Below are 20,994 nucleotides of genomic sequence, written 5' to 3'. Positions count from 1 at the left end.
CGCTTAGTGAAATAAGTCAGACAGAGAAAGACAAGTACTGTATGTTATCACTTATATGTGGTATCTAAAAAATAAAATAGATGAATAAATATAACAAAACAGAAACCTACTCACAGATATAGAGAACAAACTAGTGGTTGCAGGGTGGGGGAGTAGGGGACTAAGAGGTACAAACTACTATGTAGGAAATACATAAGCTACAAGGATATATTGTGCAGCACAGGGAAATACAGCTATTATTTTATAATAACTTTAAATGGAATATAATCTATAAAAATATTGAATCACTATGCTGAAATTAATATTGTAAATCAGCTATACTTCAGTAAAAAAGTAGTCTGCTTGACATTAAAACCAACATTTCCATCACCTCAGAGATGCCCCTTTCCAGTCACTCCCTCCCCGCCCGTGCCCCCCCAGTGCAAGCATAGTTCTGATTTTTATCATCGTAGGCTAGTTTTGCTTTTTCTAGAACCTCATATAAATGGAATCATATTGAATGACTGTACTCTCGGGTGTCTTTCCCTCAGCATAGTGGTTAAGATTCTCCATGGTGTTGTATCTCAATAGTTTGTTCCTTTGTATTACCCAGTATTGTTCCATTGTATGAATGTATCATGGTGTGACGATCCATTCTTCTGTTGATGGACATTTAGGTTATTTCCAGGGTTTGGCTGTTATGAATAAGGATGCTATGAACATTTGTGTGTGTCTTTTTGTGACATTGTTGTCATTTTCCTGACACCTGGGAGTGGAATTACTGCACCTTAGGGTAGGTGTATAAGAAACTGCCCGAGTTTCACCAAGTGGCTGCATACTCCCACTGGCAATATATGAGAGTTCAGTGCTCCTTGCCAGCAGTTGGTACTCTAGTTTCTTTCTTCAGTGTTTTTAATCTTAGCTATTCTATTACATGTGAAGTGACATCTCCTTGTGGGCACTCTTTTGTTCTTGAAACGTTGTTTTCTAAGTTTCTGTTGCCCCTTCCTACATCATGATCCTTAAACTTGGATTTATGCATTTTCAGAAAGCAGCTTAGCTGCTAGGACAATTTTCTAGGAATACATTTTTCTGGGGTTGTTCTCTGTCCAAGACCCTGCCATGATTCCTGGCTAATGGGGTGTATGTGTATGTTTTAAATCAGACTGAGCATCTTTGGACCAGTCTGTGATTCAGAGCCTCTCTTCTGCCTCTCTTCTGGGCTCCTGCTAGCTTCCTTTGCTGGATGTATCTATAGCTTATGCTCATTGGGTAAGACTTACGTGTCAGGCATTGTTCAGAGTTCTTTATGTGCACTATTTTCTACTTACCACAACCCTCAGAGGCAGATACTGCCATCTGTATTTTATCTATATTTTAAAAGATGATGTTTAAATCGCAGTAATACTTCTTCCCACTCAACCTGTTTCTGGTCTCCAGAGGCAACTACTTTCTATCCTTTTTTAAAAATTGTTTATTTTTTTAACTGAAGTACAGTTGATTCACAATGTTTCAGTGTACAGCAAAGTGAATCAGTTATACATATATGTATATGTATTCTTTTTCAGATTCTTTTCCATTATAGGTTATCACAAGATATTGAATACAGTTCCCTGTGCTATGCAGTAGGTCCTTGTTGTTTATCTATCTTATATACAGTAGTATCTGTTAATCCCAAATTCCAAATTTATTCCTCCCCTCCTTTGCCCTTTGGTAACCATAAGTTTGCTTTCTATGTCTGTGAGTCTATTTCTGTTTTGTAAACACTTATTTATTTATTTATTATTTATTTATTTTTTGGCCTCTCCACACAGCATGTGGCATCTTAATTCCTCAACCAGGGATTGAACTCGCGTCCCCTTCAGTGGAAGTGCGGAGTGTTAACCACTGTACCCCCAGGGAAGTCCTGTATCACTTTTTTAGATTCCACATATAAGTAATATATTTTTCTTTCTCTGACTTACTTTGCTTAATATGATAATCTCTGGGTCCATCCATGTTGCTGAAAATGGCATTATTTCATTCTTCTTTATGGGTAAATATTCCATTGTATGTATATGTGTGTATATATATATATAAATATACACACCACATCTTTTTTTATCCAGTCATCTGTTGATGGACATTTAGGTTGCTTCCATGTCTTGGCTGTTGTGAATAGTGCAGCTTTGAACAATGGGGTGCATGTATCTTTTCAAATTAGACTTTTGTCCAAATATATGCCCAGGAGTGGGATTGCAGGAGCATATGGCAACTCTATTTTTAATTTTTTAAGGAACTTCCATACTGTTCTCCATAGTAGCTGTACCAATTTACATTCCCACCAACAGTGTAGGAGGGTTCCCTTTTCTCTACACCCTCTTCAGCATTTATTATTTGTAGACTTCCTTTTTTTTTTTTTTTTTTGCGGTACGCAGGCCTCTCACTGTTGTGGCCTCTCCCGTTGCGGAGCACAGGCTCCGGACGCGCAGGCTCAGCGGCCATGGCTCACGGGCCCAGCCGCTCTGCGGCATGTGGGATCTTCCCGGACCGGGGCACAAACCCACGTCCCCTGCATCGGCAGGTGGACTCTCAACCACTGCACCACCAGGGAAGCCCCATTTGTAGCCTTTCTGATGATGGCCATACTGACCAGTGTGTGGTGATACCTCATTGTAGTTTTGACTTGAATTTCTCTAATAATTAGCGATATTGAGTATCTTTTCATGTGCCTGTTGGCCATCTGTTTGTCTTCTTTGGAAAAAATGTCTATTTAGGTCTTCTGCCCATTTTTTTATTGAGTTGTTTGTTTTTTTGATATTGAGCTGTATGAGCTATTTGTGTATTTTGGTAATTAAGCCCTTGTCAGTCACATTGTTTGCAGATATTTTCTCCCATTCCACAGGTTGTCTTTTCATTTTGTTTATGGTTTCGTTTGCCGTGCAAAAGCTTTTGAGTTTAATTAGGTCCCATTTTAAAATTTTTGTTTTCATTACTCTAGGAGACAGATCCAAAAATATATTGCTCTGATTTATGTCAGAGTGTCCTGCCTATGTTTTCCTCTAGGAGTTTTATAGTATCTGGTCTTATATTTAGGTCTTTAATCCATTTTGAGTTTATTTTTGTGTATGGTGTTAGAGAATGTTCTAATTTCATTCTTTTACAGGTAGCTGTCTACTTTCCCCAGCGCCACTTATTGAAGAGACTGTCTTTTCTCCACTGTATATTATTGCCTCCTTTGTCGTAGATTAATTGACCATATGTGCATGGGTTTATTTCTGGGCTCTCTATCCTGTTCCATTGATCTATGTGTCTGTTTTTGTGCCAGTACCATACTGTTTTGATGAGTGTAGCTTTGTGGTATAGTCTAAAGTGAGGACGTGTGATTCCTCCAGCTCCATTCTTTTTAAAAAAATACATTTATTTATTTATTTTTGGTTGCAATGGGTCTTTGTTGCTGCACGCGGGCTTTCTCTAGCTGCGGCGAGTGGGGACTGCTCTTTGTTGCGGTGCATGGGCTTCTCATTGCGGTGGCTTCTCTTGTTGCAGAGCACAGGCTCTAGGTGCGAGGGCTCAGTAGCTGTGGCTCGCGGGCTCTAGAGCGCAAGCTCAGTAGTCGTGGCGCACAGGCATAGTTGCTCCACGGCATACAGGATCTTCCCAGACCAGGGCTCGAATCCATGTCCCCTTCATTGGCAGGCAGATTCTTAACCACTGTGCCACCAGGAAAGCCCTTCAGCTCCATTCTTTTTTCTCAAGATTGTTTTGGCTGTTCGGGGTCTTTGTTTCCATACAAATTAAAAAAAAATTTTGTTCTAGTTCTGTGAAAAATCCATTGGTAATTTGATAGGGATTGCATTGAATTTGTAGATTGCCTTGGGTAGTGTAGTCATTTTAACAGTATTGATTCTTCCAGTGCAAGAACATGGTATATATTTCCATTTGTTTGTGTCGTCTTCCGTTTTCTTTCATCAGTGTCTTATAGTTTTCTGAGTACATGTCTTTTGCCTCCTTAGGTAGGTTTATTCCTAGGTATTTTATTCTTTTTGATGTGATGGTAAATGGGATTGTTTCCTTAATTTCTCTTTCTGATACTTCTTTGTTAGTGTATAGATATGCAACAGATTTCTTCATATTAATTTTGTATCCTGCTACTTTACTGAATTCACTAATGTGCTCTAATAGTTTTTTGGTGGCAGCTTTAGGATTTTCTCTGTATAGTATCATGTCATCTGCAAACAGCGGCAGTTTTACTTCTTCCTTTTCAATTTGGATTTCTTTTATTTCTTTTTGTTGTCTGATTGCTATGGCTAGGACTTCCAAAACTATGTTGAATAAAAGTGGTGAGAGTGGGCATCCTTGTCTTGTTCCTGATCTTAGAGGAAATGCTTTCAGCTTTTCACCATCGAGTATGATGTTAGCTGTGCGTTTGTCTTATATGAGCTTTATTACATTGAGGTATGTTCCTTCTAGGCAGAGGCAACTACTTTTGACTCTTATAACCTGTTTCTTCTGATATCTAATGTCTTATCTTAAAATCAATGTCTGTTCTACTTTTTCTTATACATCTTATTCTGATGTATCAATTCTAGGTATCTTCTCACTTAAGAGCATGGGCTGTGATGTCCGTCTCCTGGGCCTAAAGGTAGACTTAGTGGGCCTACATTTCTAATTTCTGTCCATTTCTAGCCTCTGTGACTATGGGTATTTTGCTTTTCTCAGCCTCAGTTTCCCTTATCTGTGAAATGGAATAATCTCTGCCTCAGAGGTTTGCTCTGTGGATGAAACGAGGAATGTTATATAAACATCTGTTCCTAGCATAACTCGTGGCACATTGTAGGTGCTCAGATATTCCCTCATATTTCCTTTTGTGTCTCTAGAATCTGGCACCCGTTTTATTTATATTTATTTATTTATTTATTTATTTATTTATTTATTTATTTATTTTGCGGTACGCAGGCCTCTCACTGTTGTGGCCTCTCCCGCTGCGGAGCACAGGCTCTGGACGCGCAGGCTCAGCGGCCATGGCTCACGGGCCCAGCCGCTCCGCGGCATGTGGGATCTTCCCGGACCAGGGTACGAACCCGTGTCCCCTGCATTGGCAGGTGGACTCTCAACCACTGCGCCACCAGGGAAGCCTCCGTTTTATTTTTGAAGCTCTTAAGTATTCTTGAAAGTCACCTTCTGGATATCATTCATTGGGTGACTGCAGATGGGGAGTCTTTATGGGGCAGTTAGTTGTGGTCTCTGTTCTAGTTTGACACGAATCTCAGAGTGATGAAATCTTTAGGGTTCATTTTATACTCCTCCCCTTGGAGAAAGGTGGTACTTCTAGTTCCTTATTCAGCCTCTTATAAGGGGATCTAAGAATTGTTTATTTTGCATTGAGTTGCATGTTTCAGGCTTTATTTGGGAGGAAGGAGAGTAGAGGCAACGAGCCTTTTACCTTTTACCTTTTTACCTCCTGAGTTCAGCTTTAGTTGAGGAGCGAGGCAGGAGTCAGACTGATGGTGGCCTGAATACCAGCTGTGGTACCAGTAGAGCTGATTGGAGCACGTGTCTAAGATTTGCGACCAGAGGGCTTTAGACACTCATCTTTCCAGTCACAGGCAGGTGTGGACAACTCAGGCTTCCCACAGGAGTAGGAAGAGAAAATTTGCCATTGAGGCCAGGCTTCTCCAAAAATGACCCACCATGCGGCTGAGTGTTCAGGCTTTATTGATAAGATGTGTTTGTCTCTTCCAAGGGAAGGAAGACCCTTGTTGGTGAGGGACTGGAGCCATGGGCCAGGCGCCCTCCCTCCACACGTGTCCCTCCTGAGCAGTAGAAGCTCCCTCCCTCTGAGGGGAGCCAGAGGCAGAGGCATGTGAGGTCAGCTTCCCAGGAGAAGCTCATGACCACTGGTATCGCAGCCGTGGTACAGTTTGCTGTGGTTCAAGCCTCCTGACAGGAGTTAAATTTGATGTTCCATCTAAATGGAATGATCTTAAAAATCCTTCTTTGAGGGCAGCACCTGCTTACCATGTGAGGCTTATTTAAGATTTGGACTGTGTGTTCTCTGTGTATGTTTCTTTTGCAGGTTTTGTATTTTTAATACATTCTTAGCAGGGTCAGGAAATCCATGTCATGGTTTGCCAGGCAGTGATTTTGATGTTTTAATGTAATTTAATGTGTTATAATACTGTGTTCCAGTTCCTTGGAGGAAATACAAAGAGCAGTTGTGAGCCAAGAGTGGTTTGTTGTTCTTAACGTGCTGTTATACCTTCTTTATTTTAAAAAGTTCAAAGTACGCTGAAGGTGATGCCATAATAGGCTGCTCTGCTGTCTCTACCTAATTTTATTTATAAGAAGCTACAGAAAAAAGGCATTTTACTTGTTTATATACTTCCAAAAACCTGAACTGTTAACCCACAGAGATCAGAAATGGTTTCATTTTAAGTGATAATTTCTCCTTTCTGTTGGAGCTGAATACTACCTGGTTACATTTAACTTTTCCTACCATATTGGCAAGGTTGTTATTAAGTGTTCTGGAAATAAAAGGAATGAAAAAAATGCATTCATTTTGGTGGCTTAAAACCTTTTCTTAAAGGTAGCAAAATTATTTTTAGTTTGGTTATTAAGTGATAAGATAATAAATATAAAATGCATTTATTCCTTTTTGTAGTTTTCTCTACTTGGTTTTACATTCTTTCCGTTAAGGAAAAGATAACAGTGGCATTTATTTTCAAAAATAAAACAAAATAGGGGCTTCCCTAGTGGCGCAGCGGTTAAGAATCCGCCTGCCAATGCAGGGGACACGGGTTCAAGCCTTGGTCCGGGAAGATCCCACATGCCGCGGAGCAACTAAGCCCATGCGCCACTACTACTGAGCCTGCACTCTAGGGCCCAGGAGCCACAACTACTGAGCCCACGTGCCACAACTACTGAAGCCCACGCGCCTAGAGCCCGTGCTCCTCAACAAGAGAAGCCACCACAATGAGAAGCCCATGCACCGCAACGAAGAGTAGCCCCCGCTCGCCGCGACTAGAGAAAGCCTGCGTGCAGCAAGGAAGACCCAATACAGTCAAATAAATAAATTTTAAAAAAAGTATTAACAAAATAAAACAAAATAAATGACAATGTTGATTCTTAATGTTCAAAATGCATATTCCTTTTCTTCTTTGGGGGTGTGGATGATGAATGGAAGCCTTTTAAATAGCAGAGTATATGTAGAATTTACCTTATATTTAGAATTTGAACCCTTAAAACATGGCACTTTTCTTTCTTTCTTTTTTTTTTTCTTTTTTTTTTTTTTTTGCGGTATGCGGGCCTCTCACTGCTGTGGCCTCTCCCGTTGCAGAGCACAGGCTCCGGACGCGCAGGCTCAGCGGCCATGGCTCACGGGCCCAGCCGCTCCGCGGCACATGGGATCTTCCCGGACCGGGGCACGAACCCGTGTCCCCTGCATCAGCAGGCGGACTCTCAACCACTGCGCCACAAGGGAAGCCCATGGCACTTTTCTAACTACTCTCATTATTTTTTATCCCAGTTTAGATTCACACCATTCTACCTTTCTAATTTATTCCTAATCTTAACCTGATATAAATATTTTCCTGCCTTATCATGAATTGGGTGACCGTCTTTAGATTGTTCAGTTAAATTGTACCCAGGGGCACCAAGGTTTGTTTGTCTTAGGTTGCCCTATCCCTGTAAACTCTAATTCTTTTGCTAATTCTTCCCTGAAAAGCAGACACTGTAGCAATTTGTGTGTGAAATCATAATTTTTGGGTGGAATCTTTGTCTACCATGCTGACTTTCCCTCCTGCTGTTTCAGCTCCTTATGAAGCTAGACAGCCCCTTGTCCAGCCTGAGGGACCCTCGTTGGGGGGCCCAGGAGCCAAACCCCTTCGGCATCAGGCTTCCCTTATCCGGGTAAGTGACGCTGCTGTGGGGTTATGCCAGTGGGAGACTTCGGGGGTATGGCTTCTTGATGGCCCTGTTTTTGTTTGTTTGTTTGTTTTGTTTTTGTAAGCAGGACATAAAACTGCCCCCTAATGCAAATATTGTACTTCTTGTTCTGTTGCTTATGTATTTTCCTAAATCGTTTCTACTGTGTGTGTTTCTCCCCTTCTCAGTGTCTCTAGACTAATCCGGGCTGGTTCTTAGTCTTTGGTATGTCTAACATGCCCTTCCACCTTTATCTGCTTAATCAGTAGGCACCTCCTTCAGGAGGCCTCTACTTTTTCCAAAACAGCCTATCTTATCTCTGCCTTATTCTTTAATATTACTTATTCAGTGCATAGTTCGCTATTGCCCATTTTGTTTTGTGCCTCCAGTTATACTGCAAGCTTTGGAAGGCAGAGGTGGTTCTCCTGTATTTTCTCTCAGTGCCTAGTTCAATGCTGTTTGGAGAACAGTTATTTTACAAGTGGCAGCAACTAGTTTCCTGTTTGTAATCGATACCATATGGCAGAAGCACAAGTGATCTCCCAGTTTCTCCTGGCTACACCACAACTTAGCAAATTTCAGCTTTCCTTTCTCCAGTGTTTCCTTTGGATAAAGAGCTCTTATTTTTTCCCCATGTCTGCAACTGTTATCTTGTGTAGTATTTCTGAGTCCTATGCTGGTGAAGTCATAGTCCCAAAAAAGGGTGTATGTGTATGTCAGCATGAGAAAAACCCTGAGAAAACTGGATTGGCTGTTTGATTCTAAAGACAAGAGGAAGTAGGGTGGTTTGTATAACATTTCAATTGTCCAGCTTAGGAAGAAGGATCATTTATGCTCAGGGATTTCTCACAGTAGACCGGTGATGTCAGATAGTCCCATAAAGAAGTGGGCTGGTATTCTAGAAGAGAATAAACAAGGCAAAGGGAGATTGAGGTGTTCACTTTATAGCCTCTGGGGATGCGGCTCTGTGTTAGGCGTGGTACAGAACTTAACTTCTGAGGTAGAACTCTGTGTACAAAGAATTTTCTTAAAGGTGGTAGATAATTCAGTCATATGCTGTGTATTTGTGTATAATTCTTCCTCCAACTATCAGATCTAGGTATTGTTGTATCTCTTAGTATAGATGAGGTAACTGGCCGAGAGAGGTCAAGTCATGGGTCTAAGGTTTCATTCATAACTAGTAAGTGGCAGAGCCAGAATTCGAACCAGGCCTGCCCAATGTCAAAACCTGCTCTTTCAAATACTTTCCTATATACATTAGAGTCCCATGTTACAAGGAGGCTAGGTTCTAGAGTTGCTGTATAAATAAACATAGGGTGTAGTAAAAATATTCCTGAAATTCCCTTATTGGTACCTAGGTCCAGTAGAGCTCAGTTTTACCCCCAAGTTGGAACAGACAGTTGTTTCTTCAGCTGAGCCGCAGATGGAGTAGTTGGCTGCATTTAGAGGTCCTGTGGTACAAAAATACGTGTTTTTAAACATGAGAATCACACCCACTGTGGAGTGATGGTTACATTAGGAAAGGTATCGGAGGGACTGGGATTCATGTAAAAAATCTGTGAGGTGTGGCCATGCATGTTTCTACAGAGTCTGTTCTAGTGCTGTGGAGACCACATCCTGAACTGTTAGAATGACGGTCAAACAAGCAGTAAATCCCGAACCTCGCCGTGGTTGGATGGGGCTCACTGGGCCCCTTCTGCGTAGCCACCTGGCTGAGATGGCCATGGGCTCTCACTTGGACTGGTGACCTGGGACTTCTCTTCTAATCTCTAGGTCCGTTTTTCTGCTGGTAAACGTGCTTCTTGAGCGCTTCAAGCAACTAATGTTTACTAAATACCTATTAAGTGCCAGGTATTGTGTTGAGAATACAAAAATGAGGTATAACACATCCAGTCCCTGCCCTCATGGAGCTTATAGACTCTTGGAGGAGATGGCCATTGATCAGACCATCACAAAGTAAATATATAATTATGATATGTGGTGAGTGGAAATTACAGTGTGGTTTGAGGATGAAAAATGGCGGCGGGAAGTTAGGTCCTGGCCTTGGCAGGCAGGGGCTGATCAAGGAAGGCTTGCAGAGGGGAGTCACACTCCAGCTGAAAGGGAAAGCGTTGAACCATGTTAACCAGGTGGGGGGTGGGGCGGGGGAGAGCAGGCAAGAGGATAGAGGGAGCTGTGCGTACAAAGATGTTTTCTATGAGCTTAGCACTTTATACACACCTCTCTTGCAGTGCTCAGAGCTATCTTATGAGGTAATTCCTGTCATTATCCCATTTTTCAGATGACAAAACCTGAAGTATAAAGACCTTACTTAGTTTGCCTTGGATCACAGCTAGGAACTGGTAGGGCTAGAGTTCAAACACTGGACACGATTTCCTGGCCTTTGTCTCAGGAACCGCATGGATGGTGATGTCATCTGTTAAGCCTAGAAGCCCTGAATGAAAAGCTAGTGTTGGGAGTATTGAGGCAAGATCATGAGATCGGTGTTGCATATTGGAATTTGAGCTTTAGAGACAGCCAAGAGGACGTGTCAAGGAGTTGGTAGGATATATGGGGCTGGAGCTCTGGGGAGAGCTGGGGCTGGATAGAAGTATTTGGCAGCCAATGGCCATTAGAAGGACTCATGGGATTGTGCAGAAAAGCCAGACACGTTCTCACCCAGGTCCAGGCAGACTCTGCATGCCCTTGGGCAAGTTCCTTCTCTTTTCTGTAACACGAATGAGCTGGAATGGATTTAACAGACCATTGTAATACTCTGCAGCAGTCTGATTCCCTTAATGTTTGTTTGGTGTCAGTGTAGGTCCCCCCTCCTGTTTGGAGCATTGCCTTCTGTTTAAGATGAGAGCAAGGGGCCTTTTTCGGGACAGCAGTCTGTGGTTTTCATGGCTGATGTGTTTTTCTTTCTTCAGTTCTTAGGTTTCCTTCTTACTCCTTTCAGCTTGGTTTGGTTGAACTCCATGTCCCAGACAGCAAAATGCCAACCTGAGTTAGCCATGTAGATGAGAGGATGTAAAGTGGAAGATTTTGGTGGTAGGGGATTAATAGGGATTGGGTGTGATGCCAGGCTGGGCTGGGGTCACTCATTCCCCATGTTGCCATGCGCTTGGGCTGATGGCAGCCTCGCTCTGTCCTAGCTTCCTCTGTGGCCTTGTATTCAAGTCCTTCCTGCCTGATTGGAAGAGGGGTGGCCTCTGGGAACGGGGGAAGGCTTTTAGGGACTCTGAGTCAGCAGTGTTGCAGCTCATGGGCTTGGCATTTCAGAGGTGCTTATGTGGAATTCAGTCCCAGCCATTGGAATGAACGGTCTTAGTATTTTCGCACTTTTGATTTTTTCGTTCAGGTGTTGGATGTTTTTCCCCTTGAAATTTCAGATACTGAGCACATCCTATGTTGGTGGGTGGTTGACAGTGGTGTGTAAAGAAATGGTAAATAATCTTCCCTGCTTCTCTGTCGTGGTGTGTTGATAGGTCATTTTGTGGTTTACTGTTCACAAGTGATCCTAACCACGTACGTCACGTAGTCGTTTGTGATTTTGCTGGCGTGGGTTTAGAATTGACCCTCCTGCTCCCATTGTCCTCTCCTGGTTTGTCTCCTGCTTCTGTGACTGCCTCTTCCTAAGCTTTTTATTTCAATTTCCCTCCTTCACCTGCCCCTTGCGTGTTGGGGATCCCTGGGTCTAGTTCTCACTCTGTTACTATTTAGCTACATGGAGCCTGATGGCCACATCTCACCACCTGCCAGATGTCTTCACTTGAATGTCCCACTGTCACTTTTTTTTGTTTTTTAAATATTTATTTATTTATTTATTTGGCTGCCCCAGGTCTTAGTTGCAGCACGTGGGATCTTTGTTGCCACGTGCGGAATCTTCGTTGTGGCATGTGGGATCCTTTTTTTTTTTTTTTTAAATGATAGTTGCGGCATGCGAACTCTTCATTGCGGCATGCATGTGGGATCTAGTTCTCCGACCAGGGATTGAAATGGGACCCCTGAATTGGGAGCATGGAGTCTCAGCCACTGGACCACCAGGGAAGTCCCCCCACTGTCACTTTAAACATGTCTTTTCCCACAAAAGCAGTTCTCACCCTCCCGCCCCTGGCTCCACGCCCCTGGCACGTGGGCCAGTACACGGCTGGCTGTTTCTCATGCCACTCTCATCCCGTCTGCCCATCGGCTACTGAGTACTAGCCATATCACTTTCTAAATACCTCTCTCCATTGTCTGTTTCTCTGCACTTCCTCAGTTCATGCTGCCCTCTGTCACCTAATCTAATCTGTCAGCCTCTGACTCTTTCTTCCTGCTTCCACCACTGGCCTCTTCAAATCCGTTATCCTCGTCTTGGACAAAAATCATCCTAAAAAACACGAATGTGATCCTCCTGCCCCCTTGATTGAAGCCTGTCCCTCTCTGCCCACTGCTCCCAGCAGATCACCCGCGGCTCTTGGGGCGCTGGTGTCGGGCCCCTGCGCACCCCCGTAGCCACAGCAGGCCCCGCACAGCTGCCCAGTGTTTCCCACACAGTCAGTGTTCTCTGCATGGGAACCTTACTCTTCAGCCTTGGTCTTATCTTCTGGGTTTTCTCCTTTGTCTCAATTCATCTATGCTTTTTCTCCATTGATAACACGAAGTGTGAGAACTTTCTAATATTTCTTGTACGTGTGAGGTTAACGTATTTTCATTCTTAAAAAGCAGTTCATTGCTCGTCTGCTCATTTATCCGTGAGGATCAGCTGGAGGGATGGGCGTCTGATCTTTCTTGGTTTTCCTTCCCAAAGGCAGCCAGTGTGGTCTGTTTGTTTTGTATTATCCTGGGAATGTTTTATGCGTATATGAGCAAATACAGGTATTCTTATATATCTAATATATGCAGTATACCTTTACCTGGTTTTAGGGAGACTGGTTTGGGAAATGCAATTTCCTTCCAGCCAGATCCCACTAAAAAATATCTTTTATTTTAAACCAAACACACTTACTTTTTTTTTTTCCACACTTACTTTTTAAACCCAAAACATACATGCTGTGATTTTTTTTTTCTCTTTATGGAAGGATGAACTTAACAGTCTTTTGGGGGCAAATTCTCAATACTTGGTGCTCTTCTTATTTCAAAGACAAAATAATGACAAACAGAATTTAGAGAACTTTATCATCGTGCCATTCTAATTGGGGGTTTGGCTATGTTTTCAGTGAAAGTTTTCTGATGAACAGGTATAGGAGGAGTTGTTAGACATTGGTAGCCAGCCACCATATAAATCTAAAAGTCTGCAACTTGAAAAACATGTATTTAACTTAGTTGTCTCCTTTTTCCCCTCATTCTCAGTCAATCTCAATTTCTTGCCGTGCCCCCCTACCCTACCCCATAGGTACTTATGGCCAGAGATGGGTACTGTCTGCTCCTTTGGTCCTTTTGGTGTGGATCTAAATAGCAAAGACCGTGTCATGGGTGGTGAAAGAAATGAATACCCCCACGCTCTGTTGGAGTGGTGTTGGCATAAATCCGGAGAGAATTGATAGTCACCACAAGTGAATTGTTCATTCTAAGAGTTTTGATGGGAACAGGGAGAAACAGTCTTTCTGGGAGGCTGACACTGCACTGAGAGAACTTTCTGTGGTGGGAAAGCTATTTTATAGGTAGACTGGACCAGCATGCCAGGAGGACAAGGAGACTAGAAACTAGAGATTACTGTGGCGAAGGATTGGGGTGGGATGAAGTGAGGTGGCTGAGAGTTGAGTCATAAGGGAGCTGGTGCTCCGAGTTTGGAGCAGAAAGAAGCAGGAAGCAAGTAGGGCACACCAGGTCCTGCCCCAGCCTCTGTGGTTCCCTTCCCTGATGCTCAGCCCAGGGGGATGATCCAGGAGGTAGCCAGCCCGTGGCGGCTCTTTCAGGGTCTGGGATGTCCCTAGCAAGGCATCATTTGGCCTGTGTGTGGGTTGGGTTTTTTTTTTTTCAGTAGGGCCTCAGGCCTTTCCCCCTTACTTAGGAATCTTTCCCGTCGCCCCTTTTCTGCGAGCTCTGACTTTGCCCCCTGTGAAGCTCCCCGCGTCTCCTCCAGCACCGGGCCACTTCCACTAGTCCTCAGGTTGCAGGCCGACCACGTGCCGTTCTCCCGAGTGGCTGGAGCCCAAACACCGCCTAGCGATGATCTCCCTCCTCACTAGGCGGCAGCCAAAGCGCCCAAAGATTTTGGTTGCTTGTTTCAGATTCTGCAGTAAACACCATGCTGTTATTTTATTGGATCATGGGCTGTGAGCTTTCAAATACTCTTGTTCTTCAGAGCAATTAAAAATTTTTTAAAAATGTAAAAAATTCAAAAGATACAAAAGGGTACAGAGAGAAAAGTATCCTTCCCACTCTTTCTCCCAGCCATCCAGTTCCCCATCCCAAGGCACTTGACATGACCCATTTCTTTTGTATCATTAGAGGATTATTTTATGCATATGCAAGTGAATATAGGTATTCTTATATGTAATTATATATAATATATGCAAAATATATAGTTCCACTTTTTTACATGTGTGGTAGCGTACTACACATCTGTTGTGCACTTTGCATTTTTTTACTTATCAATAAGCTTTAATAACAGTCTGTAAGAGTACATAGAGTATGTCCTCATCTTTTTGGTTTTATCGAATGCATAGTAGTTCCTTGTGTACATCTGCCAGAAATCATGTAACCAGTCCCCTCTGATCAATAGCTAGAACTTGCAATCACAGTGTTTGTATATATGTAGGAATAGTTCCTAGAAATGGAATAATTGGGTGAAATGGCTACACATTTTAAATTTTTGGTAGAGATTTTCAAATTGGAGACGGTGGCCATTTACACACTTACTAACAAATGTGTGAAAGTGTATTTTCTCATACCCATGCAAACGCAGTGTGCTAAGCAACTTAGGGATCTTGGCCAATCTGATAGGTGAAAAATGAAATCTTGGTGTAGTTTTAATTAGCACTTCTTTTGTGTGGTCGAGAGGAGGTCCTGGGCCCCTGATGCCCTTAGAGGAGGTTAGGGACCCCACTTCTTTTTGGTTCTGGAGTGCCCCAGGCCCACTGGCACTGATTTCTTGTTTCTACCTTTATGGCAATAAAATTGAATTAGCTTATGGCTAGAGATTAGGGCTGGGAAAATTTTCTGTTTTAGGGATGGTAAAAGTCACCACAGTGTGTGTGTGTGTGTGTGTGTGTGTGTGTGTGTGTGTGTGTGTGTGTACCTGTCAGCATTGCTCAGACAACTAAATTCTCTTCCTCTGACTGAAATGGAAGGGTGAGGGGAAAGGGGGGAGGAGGAGGAGGGAGGGAGGGACAGCAGGGAGGGAGGGAGAGGGTATATGTGTGTTTGCCTTTGTGTGTAACAGGAAGAACTGGTTTGATAAAATTTATCGGAATGCACGTGACTTGCTCTCGGTTTGACATCTTGTTTTACCAGATTTACTCCCTATTTGATTTGAAACCCTAGATGGAGTTTGGTCATCTCCTAAGGGGTGAAAGGTTGATGTGTTCTACTTCCCCAAATCTACCTAGAACACACAGATATCCCAGTGGTCACTGTTATTACCACAAAGAGGTCCTATTTTTCATAGCATCCAGCCTCTTTTTCCTACTTATTTCCTTCATCTACTTACTATTCTTTTTCAGATTTTCTATCCCTTATTTTTGAAACGTTTTATTGAATGATACTGAAATTTGCTTTTCTCAGCCTAAATCTTTTGTAACTGTCGCTTATGGTATTCCCCAGGTGCTCCCCATGTACCCACACTTCTTAATGATTAAAGTGATGGCAGTCACCTGGTTTCTTCACTGGGCGACACTTCCACATGAAAGGCAAAAATGTTCTGTGTTATGAGATGAGAATAGTGAAGAGATACTGGATCGTTGAAAGAAATGTGACTCTAGGATATAAGAGGAGGGTGCCTGTGATAGAGATTGAAGGATGTTTATGGGACAAAGATATTGATTCAGTAAATATCATGACTGATTGGGGTGCCGCCTTAAGGCCTTTCAGAATCCATGCTTAGAGGCGGTGGGGAACGTAAGAATGGTAGGTTGGTACACATTAGGATTCTAGCATCCATGGGGTTAGACAGGTTGGTTAGATGAAAGCAAATAAGCACATTTTATTTGTGGGATCAGTGTTGCTTTTCCACCCCAGCTGTGAGCATTTCATTAAAGGCTTATGGTGTCCAGAACTTTCCTGCTAGTAGCTAGGGCCCGCACTGATTTGGTAGACAAGGTGCCTCTGAATTAGCCTCTTGGATATAACTGAAAACACCCAGTTGAACTCCTGGTGTCAGAGAGTACTTTGTAAAGCTGGAAGGGAGTGTGGTGTTTGTTTCCTAGGACCCTTTGGTCTCAGTAGATAGTGTGGTGTGAACAGGAAAGGCTCCCTTACAGGGGCACCATTTTACCCCTAAGCGCATCAGTGTCCCCCGATCTCAGGGCAGCAGGCGATGTCATGCTCCCCATCATCTGTCCCAGCAAGAGGCACTGCCGACAGAGTGCTTCTCCGGGCCCCGTGCTGTGCCGGCCTCTTCACTAGTCTGTGCCCTTTCGTCCTCCCAGCAGTCTTGATTGCAGGGTGGACTGCCTGCCAGATTGTGTCCTCGACTCATCCATTGGGAAGTACTTACTAAGCGGTCTCTGTGGGTCAGCAGCCATGCCAGCATGCCCTGAGGATGACAAACATGGTCCCTGCTGTCGAGGAGCAGTTGAGCGGGGGAGATGGATGGGAATCGCATGATCCTGCCTCTGCATGTATAATGGAAAACTGACAATTGCCCTGAAGGCAAGAGAGCAGTTGGATAGCATATAACAGAGAAATCGGCCCTGGGGCTGGAAAGTGAAGGGAGGCTTCCCTGAAGAAGTGATTCTGGGCTAAGCTGTGAAGGAGGACTTGGAGGGATGGTGCTGGGAGGTGAGGAGAGGGGTGTCTCACACCCCAGGAAAAGTCTGGACAAAGGGCATGCTTCACTGTTGACACCAGAATCTACTCTGACTAGCTGAAGCAAATAGGGATTTATAATAAGGGGTGTGGAGAGCCTGCCGACTCTTTGGAAGGACTGAAAATTCAGACTGTGTTCTGAGATTGCAGGAACAATTCCTAAACCCCACAGCAGAACTGGTAGCTAAGGAAGCCTCGCCTCTGCCGCGAGCAGAGCTGTGGAATGGGGCAACTGCTGCCCTAGCTTTCACCCCGGTGCCCCACCTGCATGACCAAGGCTGGCAGAGTGAACGCTGTGTTCCCTGCCTCTTTCACCGTGCGACTCGGTTCTTCATCTGTCTTCCGTGGGCGTGTTTAGTGGAACCTGACTCCAATGTGGCATTCTAACAGCAGAGGTGTTCAGAAGGTGTAGTTTTTATGTAGCCGTTGTCTGCAGTGCAGGGCGTTATGCTAAGAGGGGGTGGAGCCCGTGTCTAGTGAGCCCTTGTGCCCCGTGTAGCATGGAGTACTGGAAGAGGGCTGGCGTGGCTGGAGCCTGGAGTCGTGGGGAGGTGAGGCTGGAGAGGTAGGTGGGGAACTGTTGGCTCAGAAGTGAAGTAAGTGACCCAGGTCTCATGGTGAGTAAGTGACCATCCCAGATTTGAACCCAAACCTGTCTGCCTCCAGAACCTGTACTCTTTTTTTTTTTTTTTTTTTTTTTGTGGTACGCGGGCCTCTCACTGTTGTGGCCTCTCCCGTCACGGAGCACAGGCTCTGGACACACAGGCTCAGCGGCCACGGCTCACGGGCCCACCCGCTCTGCGGCATGTGGGATCCTCCCGGACCGGGGCACGAACCCGTGTCCCCTGCATCGGCAGGCGGACTCTCAGCCACTGCGCCACCAGGGAAGCCCCAGAACCTGCACTCTTGTTGCACCTCCAGTCTGTAGCCTCACTCTCTAAAGCATTCCGTGGATTCAGCCTGAGTTCTTGGTGCATCTGTTTCCCATCTGACCTCAGGCTGCCTTGAGTGTTAAGGGGACGACAGTGGGGAAGAGACAGGCAGCCTTGACCTCATCAGCAAGGATGGGGCTGGCACGTTAGTGTAATAGCACCGGAAGCCCTCAGCCTCATCCAAGGCTCTTCTTACTGCTGATTTCTTGCTTTCTCCTGCTCTTCCCCTCTAAGCGGAGAGCAAAATCCTGACAATCGAAAAGGAAAAATGCCCTTCTGAGCAGGAGATCTTGGCTCCCGGTGGAAGAATTGGAGACAGTGATTACTCATAAGCATTTCTTTTGTTAATCAAAATAGTGTTAGTGCCACATACTAAAATAACAGCGCAGTGATTTAATATCTGTATTGTATGGCTCTCTACAGGGTTCTTTCCTGATGCGAAAACATGCCAGATGCTTATAAGCAAAAGTTATGTGAGAAATAAGATGGTGCTCTGTCTGTATGATTTAATAGTTCACTGGCCCAAATCTACAACTAAACTAGGTAATGGAGGGGGAAGTGGAAGTATAGGATATTTGTATCCTCAACTCAGATCCTCAATCTGCAGAATTGCGGCAGTATTTTAGGCATTACAGTGAGGTTAGTTCTTAAAAGGAAATGGTGCATGGCTAAAGGATGGATGGATGGTTAAGAGGGGGGAACCACAGAGCTCGCTGAGTGAGTATACACTCTGGACTCCGTTCATGTTCTGACTCTACCATTTACTAGGTGTGTGGTCTTGGTAAGTCACTTCCCTTTCCTAATCCTCAGTTTCCTGTTCTGCAAAATGGGACTAATGGGACCTACTTTGCAGGGTTGTTGTGAAGATGAAAGTAGATCCTGTGTATTAGGTGCTTACAGTGTCTGGCACGTAATGAATACATGTTATCTGACATTCTCTGATGTCTGTGGTGATCATCTAAAAAATTTAGTTTATCATAATAAGCAGCAACTGTGCGTTGCTCATTAGACTCAGAGATTCCTATAGTCTGGGCTTCAGCCTTCTAAGCTGTTGAGATTAGATCCCTAAGTAAGTTTGGCAGTATGTGATTAAAGGCATCTTTGTAAATTTATTTCCACGAAGAAACTGATAAAGTTGAATTGCTTTGTTAGTATTTAATTGTAACTAACTTTGCTACAGGTAAAAACAGAAGTTATTTATTGCAACTTCCAGCGAATCTATAGTATTTTAAAAGAAAAAGAAAAAAAAAAGTTTTCTTCCCCCTCTGATTTCATAGGTAAGGGAGAGGGCCCAGCCTTTACACTCTTGGGTGACAGTTGTTTGGTAAGTGCATCTAAACTTCAGCTCCAGTCATTATAGGAGGGCTCAGGTTAACCATTCTGTCTATGAGTCAGAATTGACAGCTTGTCCCATCATTTGTTTATTTTATTTGTTCACTTATTCGCCAAACATCTTTTGAGTGTTTCCCATGTGATAGGCACTTTTCTAGGCTCTGAGGTATAGCTGTTACCAGAATAGACAAAATTTCCTGTCCTCATGGGCCTTAACATTAGAATGAGAGTGAGGTGGGAAACAGTATAAATGAGGCTATAGAGTATGATACGGAACAGTCGAATGTGAAAAACAAAATCGCAGAGCTCCACCTCCTTCTTTAGCTCCTTTCTTCATTCCCCATTTCCCAGTTTTTCCCAGTTTTACCACAACCGTCTTTTCTCTTTACTCTGTACTTCCTCCCTGATAATCTCCTATCAAACTCATATTAACCAAGCATAGAAAGACGGCTGTAAAGATGCATCCACATGCTGTCCCTGAAGACAGTCTTCGTGAACAATCAAATTAGAAAGCTTTTTGGGCTCAGAGCGGTCTCAGGTCATTAGGTGGTCAGATTACAAAAGGAAGATGGCTTCATGCTTCGTCTTCAATGCAGGAGTGGCTGTGCTGTTGGCGCTAGGCAGGTGTGCCTTTCCTTTGGGCCTCGCTTGAAGGGTAGGTTGGTTGGAGTAACAGCCGCTCTAACAAATATGCCCCGCATTTTAATGACTTCCCACAGCAGGTCTGCTTCTCACTCATCTCACAGATTGGCAGGCAGCTTTCCCCCACATGGTGATTCAGCTGACAGGCTGCTTCTGTCCTGTGGCTGTGCCGCCCCTTCTCAGTGGGCTCATGGGGACAAGCGTAGAGGAGGACCACGGGGTGCTAGGCCTGCCTGGCAGTGGTGCAGGTCACTTGCGCTCCCACTGCATTGGCTAAAACTCAGTTGCATGGCTGTGGCTAATTGCAGGAAGGGCTGGAAAATGTCATTACTGGCTGGGCAGCCACTCGGTGACACCCGTACACCAGGCATATAGGGCGTGAGTGGTCAGAGGACAGCCACCATAACCGCACATAGAAGCACGGCTATCGTTTGCTTCCCTGACTCTTCTTTTTTCTCTGCCCCATGACGGATCAATCCCCGGATCTTTCTGTAGGCAGCTTAATTGTCACGTGGGCTGTGGTCTAGTCTTACCAGCCTGTGAGCCAGTCTTCCCCTTTAGGGTGGTTGAGTCTTCTCACATCTTTGCTCATGAGATCATGCTCTGATCAGTGGTCGCAGTATGGTGTTCTTATTTCCAAAAGGTCGTTGGCAGGGGAGGTGTCCTCACAGAGTCACTGTGGGCTTGCTAGGAGGTTTTCCTCCCCCAGACAGTTTATTTGCTAAGGCACCAAAAGGATGTTGTTCTAACAAAGATCATCGCACCCTCAGGTGAAGTGGCTGGACTCTAAGGCAGCATTGACAGGAGGCCTCCAGGGTGGGGTTATATTCTAAACAGAAACGTTCTGTGGTTGAAACAATACACACCCCCTTCTTAAGTTCTCCCTGACAGTAGTGCTTCCTTGCAATTCATACTTTTCATCTATGTTTGATTTTAAGATACTTCAGGGGTAAATGTCACCTTTTGGGATTTTATTAATAGTATTACTTTTTTTTTTTTTTTTTTTTTTTGCAGTACGTGGGCCTCTCACTGTTGTGGGCTCTCCCGCTGCGGAGCACAGGCTCCGGACGCGCAGGCCCAGCGGCTGTGGCTCACGGGCCCAGCCGCTCCGCGGCATGTGGGATCTTCCCAGACCGGGGCACGAACCCGTGTCCCATGCATCAGCAGGTGGACTCTCAACCACTGCGCCACCAGGGAAGCCCAATAGTATTACTTTTTAATGAGTCTTTTGAAGTCTCTTTCATTATAAACAGCCTGTATTCCCCAGAGATAA

The 20,994-nt window shown here is 44.3% G+C and overlaps 1 protein-coding gene across 7 annotated transcripts in view; it reads left to right on the top strand.

The window, feature by feature from the left end:
• The window catches only part of REPS2 (RALBP1 associated Eps domain containing 2), a 233,760-nt gene that overhangs the window by 83,461 nt on the left and 129,305 nt on the right, over nt 1–20,994 (top strand). For all 7 annotated transcript variants that reach the window (XM_027095715.1, XM_027095714.1, XM_027095710.1 and 4 more), the window contains one exon: nt 7,772–7,869. In XM_027095715.1, the coding sequence (XP_026951516.1) occupies nt 7,772–7,869 (98 nt within the window). The remainder of the gene's footprint in view (nt 1–7,771; nt 7,870–20,994) is intronic.

This window comes from Aethalodelphis obliquidens, unplaced genomic scaffold, assembly GCF_003676395.1.
Source record: "Aethalodelphis obliquidens isolate GAN/ISIS:26980383/991018 unplaced genomic scaffold, ASM367639v1 scaffold94, whole genome shotgun sequence".
Classification (NCBI taxonomy): Eukaryota; Metazoa; Chordata; class Mammalia; order Artiodactyla; family Delphinidae; genus Aethalodelphis; species Aethalodelphis obliquidens.
The sequence above is the reverse complement of the archived record's forward strand: the minus strand, read 5'-3'. Positions and strand labels throughout refer to the sequence as shown.